At 36.4% G+C, this 6,000-nt stretch overlaps 1 protein-coding gene across 1 annotated transcript in view; it reads left to right on the forward strand.

The window, feature by feature from the left end:
- LOC117385073 (cholecystokinin receptor-like) overlaps positions 1 to 2,399 on the forward strand; it is a 46,698-nt gene extending 44,299 nt beyond the window's left edge. Inside the window, exon 5 of the mRNA XM_033982326.2 lies at positions 1,858 to 2,399. Coding sequence (XP_033838217.1) covers positions 1,858 to 2,399 — 542 coding nt within the window. The remainder of the gene's footprint in view (positions 1 to 1,857) is intronic.
- The last annotated feature ends 3,601 nt before the right edge of the window (positions 2,400 to 6,000 follow it).

The raw sequence follows: 6,000 nt of genomic DNA on the forward strand, positions 1-6,000 counted from the left end.
ATTCTTTGAGCACAAACTGTTACTGAACCTAGACCTGACCAACTGCGGTCAGCGCACATGCAGGGATTGCTTCTGTTGTAAGGAAGGCAATGCTTGTGCCTGCTGTCTGGACCTTCACTCATCTGACCACATAAAAACTTCTTTCTCTCTGCCTAGTCTGGAATCTCTTCCTTCACAGTTACACAGAGGGACATCAGTCTGGTCACCACTCCCAAAACCAAACATGCTCGTCCAATCAGATTTGTTTATTTCTGTGACGCACATGAAATGAAGGAGGTCATTGGGCATCATCATTTACAAACAAAATCACATTTCTCTCACTTCAGAGTGTAGTGCTTCACTTACTGATTCTGCATACATCCACCATGTTTTTCAGTCCACTCTGATTTTTTTTTCCTTTCTTTTTTTCCTCATAAGTAGCCATATTTCTTTTGATATGAATTGACCAGTGACCAGATTCACATCTATAGAAAATACTGAACCCCCCCCCCCAAAAAAAAAAAAAATTCTATTTGCTAAATGCCAGAATAATGAGAGAAGTTTTTTTTGAGACAATTTTTCATGACTTTCTTCAAAGGCAGAAGTTTACATACAGTAAGATTATTGAAATCATTTAAACAATTTGGGAAAATCCAGATGATGATGTCATGTCTTTAGAATTTTCAATATTTGAGTTAATTAGAGACACACTTGTGGAGATATCTATATATACACACACATATATGTATGATACAGATATAGATATCTTACCACCTTCGCTTTTTTAAAAGTCTCACCAGTTTTTCAGTCTGACTCAGAATTTGAAACAAATTATTTCAGTTTCCGTGGCGATAAACCTAAAGTGTGACTCATCAACCACAGAAACAGAGAAAGGAAGAAGAAGGAGCGAAAGAGAAAGAGGGGGAGATCGATTGGTGGAAGAAATGTTAATTGCACACAAAGGAATTAGTCAGGGTTGGCTAACAAACAAATTAGCTTGACGACCCGCTAAAGCTGCATTTGAAAAGACAAAATGAATGGAAATAATGTAGTAATTTGTTTCACTTTGAGTACATTTTAAAAACACTGTACCTGAGTTTTACCGTTTAAAAACGTGAAAAATAGAACTAGTCCATTTTAAACTGTTTGTTCCAAAGCTATTCCACAGTTACCTTATGCATTCTGAGCATCTTAATTATTCACCGCAAGTTTATAAGCACTTTCCACAACTCTCAGAGACCAGAGTGGAGTTGTGCTGTGACCATAATGCTAACAGCTACCATGCTACCTTGCACTTCCTGATTATCGGACTATAAAATGCTTTCTAACTAGATGCAGACAGCACACAGCAGACTTATTATGACCTCAAGAGCTACTTATACAATATATCTGTACTGGGGATCTGTAACTGTTGAGGAAAAATAGACTCTATATGTGGTCAATATGTGTAGTTGTAATGGTGGAATTATTAGTAGTGAAAACTTTTACTGTTTTACTCTTACTACCAGGCCTATCAACATAAATTTGGGGATGAGGTGGGTTAAAAAGCCTCACATGCCCCCCACATGCTTACTACAAAAGGCCCACTCGGAAATAGTAGTAAATTATCTATGAGGCAATATTTGGGCTAATATTAGTTCTATAGTAACATTAGAATTATTTGCAGAATTTTGAATAGTTGTGTGCTCTTACTTTTAGTGAAATAATAAATTGTTTGTTTTTCAGAGTAATAGTAGTAGTAGTAGTATTGCATTAAACATATCTATATAATTTTAATCAATAACCATTTTCCATCTTTCACTTTGAAAAACATGCAAGCTTGTGTGAATTATAAATTATAAAGTTGGCTCATTACTGTTTCTTTGTCTCCCCCTGTAGGCCAGCAGAATGGTGCGACCCGCCCGATGATTTCCGACGATGACGATGGTTGCTACATCCAGAAGAAGACCCCCTCCTCAGTCGAAATGCCCACCCTCTCCGCTGCTAACGCAGCCAAAACCGAGCGAGCACGTAGCAACACTTCAGAGGCTAAGCTACAAGCTAAACGTCGTGTTGTTCGCATGCTAATGGTTATCGTAGCACTATTCTTCATTTGTTGGATGCCGCTGTACATCGTCAACACTTGGAAAGCGTTTGACCCAAAAACTATAATGAAAGCTTTATCCGGAGCACCCATTTCATTCATTCATTTGTTGTCCTATACTTCGGCTTGTGTTAATCCCGTTATTTATTGCTTTATGAATACGCGATTCCGAAAAGCGCTTTTCTCAACCTGCTCCTGCCTCTGCAACAATCGAATCTGCAACCGTAAAAAGGATCGTCACGACGACGGATTCACTGCGATGTCCACGGCAACCTCCATGGCAACATCAATGTCCAAGTTTAGCTACACGACGGTTAGCTCAGTGGCTACATGCTAAAGCTGCTTGCTATTGCTAAATGCTAAGGCTATGTGCTAAAAAGCAGTGTCCATGCAAATAAATAAAAATAGGATAACAAAAAGTCTACTTCCATCAAAAGAAATACCATACATTGTAATATATAATCATTTAGAGGGAATTAAAGGTATGCTACGTAACCTTTCTGCCACCCGCTTGTCTCCATGGAGATGTTATTGAGCTATGTGGAAGGTTCAATAGTTTAACATTAAACTAATTGCCAAACATCCCTTAAATAACTATGAGTGGGCCTGGTCACTGCTACCATGGAGATAGATTTCAATGTCAGTTTAATGCCATACTGAGGAACAGACGACACAAATATCATCTCTATGGAGACAAGCGCAACAAGAAAAGTTACACAGAAAAGTTTAAGTTCCCTTTGCTATTGCTAAAAAACATAGGCCTATTACAGTGCAGTGGCCAAAACAAAAGGTAAAAAATAAGATGTGTCATTTTTAATAATTTTGTATTATATTTAAGCTAGTCATTCACAATGTTGCTACCTTTGTTTGCCAAATCTGCCCTGGAGCAAGCTGGCAGAGAAGTGGCTGCCAATTTGCAAAAGTGTGGCCTCAACAACCATCATCAAACATCAACCTACTCTCCTCAAACAGGCCAACAAGTGTCTTGCCTAAGGACACAACAGTTCACAATTCTGGTAGCAGGGATTGAACTGACCATAACTACTTGATCAACTATAAACTGCTTTACATGACTTGCATATTGATTAGCCATAGTTTTGACATTGGATGCCCTTCCACTACAACTATCCATGTTTGGGACTGGTACAAAAACATATTATGTGTTTGTTTGGACATAATTATTATAGACCCATGTAGAGATGTAGCAACCAATCAGAAGATAACAAGACAGGAAAAAGGAAGTCATCAGCTCTACCAAGTTTTTCACAATAAAATACAGCATATTTTGATTTGAAGATTTTGAAGGATCAGGGTAAATATTTATAAGCTTTATCATTGAATGTCATTGCAAACATCATGTTTCTTATTTTTGCTTCTTGTTCTTGGCATGACTCACTAAAGCCTGTGTCCACTGCACTTTTCGTCTAATAAGATTTTTGGATGTCACACTACACAACATGAGGAATTTAAAACGTACAACAACACACAGTAGTTCACATGATCAGTCGTGGCTATGACTAAAGCTTGTCAAAGTGAATATCAGGCTCTAAGCAGCACATGGAAAAGTCTGTAATTGCAATGTTTAGCTGAGACTAGAGCTACTTGTTAGCAGTCTAACTTTATTCAAACATATACATGTTTTAAAATACATAATCATAAAAACAGCATGGACAGAGATTGTTGCAGACGCAGTGAGGAGGGCTCACTCTGCTCGAAAATATCAGACAGGCTTAACATCAGTCGCAGCTCGTCTTTGGACATACGACAGTTCTAAGTTTGATCTTTGTCCTGATCTCACTCTGGGACTTATGATCTACAATTTTTTATCTACAACTCAAGACTTTCCTCATTCTCATAAATCTTTCATCACAGATAGACAAAATGGTGCAGTGGACAGAAGACACTAAATCCATAAAAAAAAAAAACCTGAATGTGTGAAAGTAATCTCCATGTTATGGGTGTCATTTTGAGGACTTTCAAGGGTCATTCAAAAGATAATTTCTGTTTTAAAAGTTTTACGGTCATATAAATGATTTTATTTGATAGTCTTGTCTTTATGACAGCATATATTGTTTTATAACCTTAAATTATTATCTGAACGATGACTAAAAGAAAATATTTACTACGTGCCTGTTCCATGAGACCTTGAATGGACCAGCGGGATGGCAGCTCTGACACGCTCCTTTAAACAGAAACAGAGAGACAAAATGTCATTTCTATAATCTCCAAATATGTACTGGTACTTTAGTACTGAAAGAAACAAAACACAACAAGTATTTTTGACAAGGAATATGACAATATCAGAACATGGCAGGAAGAGAGTGAAAGTCTGTTTTACATATTATTTTGTTTAAAATCAAACCAGAATTGACTAGAATGAAATAAAAGGATTAAAATACATGCCATCTGACTTCCAGGAATTTTAATCTTCTAACACCCTGGTTCATAAACTCTCCTTTTATGCGCACAAACTGGAGGAGTAATCTCCGAAGTGAAATTATCACCTTTTTAAATCTAGCACAGACTCGACTGGAATTATTTGTAAAACTCACATAAAAGGAGTGGATGAAGTTGGCAGAATTGAAACCATATTTTAAAAACTCTCTGAGCTTAAGCTACATCTCATGTCATTTTTGGCAACATCAAAAACATATTTGTGTTAATTTGGTGTTTTAATATCTGAAAATGTTGGTTCTGAATGATTGCTGAATTATGTGCTTGACAAAATTAAAGCTACAGTATGTAACTTACACACACATCATAAAAATCATAAAACTGTACGGTATATTCTCCATGGAGATAGTAAAGATCTATGCCATACTGTGGAATATTATAGCCAAAGGGACAACATTTTGCATGGAAACAAACAGAAGGAGACCCTGGTTTTGGCCCAGTGGAGGTTTAGGTTTATGGAGATACAAGCCCGCTCACAGTAAGAATGCATCATTTTCAGTGCTAACAACACAACCAAAATGAAAAAAAAAAAAAAAAACAAAACCAAAAAAACATGCTTTCATTTTACTCAATTTTTGGCTACAAAGTTACATATATACTGTGGCTTTAAAGAGTAAATTCTAGTTAAGCTACTATTGTATCTTCAGTTATTAGCAGAACTGAGGAAAACCACAAAAAAGGTATATCACTTATCAATGAAAGTCAATAGTGGACAATCTGGAAATTTATTTTACAATGATCAGTTTGGTTAAGGTCAAAGTGTATTTATAAAGCACATTTACAATACATTCATCAATGCTCAAAGTGCTATACAAATGAGTAATTATTTAACAAGTATAACAAGATTAGACAGTGGCTGTGGTTACATGCACACTCAAAATCTGATCATTATTTTTGGAGCTAAAAGATTATTAAAATGAAATGTAAACAGCACATAAACTGCTCAGTTTGCATGTGCTTTAACTCATTTAAAAAGGTTTATAAATCAGATATTAATCAGATTTTCATGAGCTTAAAACCACAGCCAGTGAAAAGCAAAGCCACCAGACTTACAGCAACATATACAGGTGATCGAAGATTTTAAAGGTGCACGATTGTTAGTCCTGTCTCGCATTGCTTAACATGCAGCAGCCTACAGCATTTTAAAACAGGTATTTGTATTCAAAACATCCCTCTTGACCACAAATGGAATACTCTGCTCCCAGTAGGAATGCATGTTTTTCCATGGATTTGGAGCAATAGACACACTTGTAACTGAAACGCGAGATAGATTCATGTAAAGAGCAGGTATTATACTTCTATGGGGTATTAACTGCCAACACTTAACATAAAATTTAGATCACAATGTTATTATTGTTATTATTTTGACAATGGTATATTCACCAAAAACAACATATTACCAAGATTCCATTTTGTTCTTGATGTTCTGAGTCCTTCCTCCCTTTGCTCGCCATGCTAAGTCACTCCCCCCTTCAGAGTACTAT

The sequence above is a fragment of the Periophthalmus magnuspinnatus genome, chromosome 2, assembly GCF_009829125.3.
Source record: "Periophthalmus magnuspinnatus isolate fPerMag1 chromosome 2, fPerMag1.2.pri, whole genome shotgun sequence".
NCBI lineage: Eukaryota > Metazoa > Chordata > Actinopteri > Gobiiformes > Gobiidae > Periophthalmus > Periophthalmus magnuspinnatus.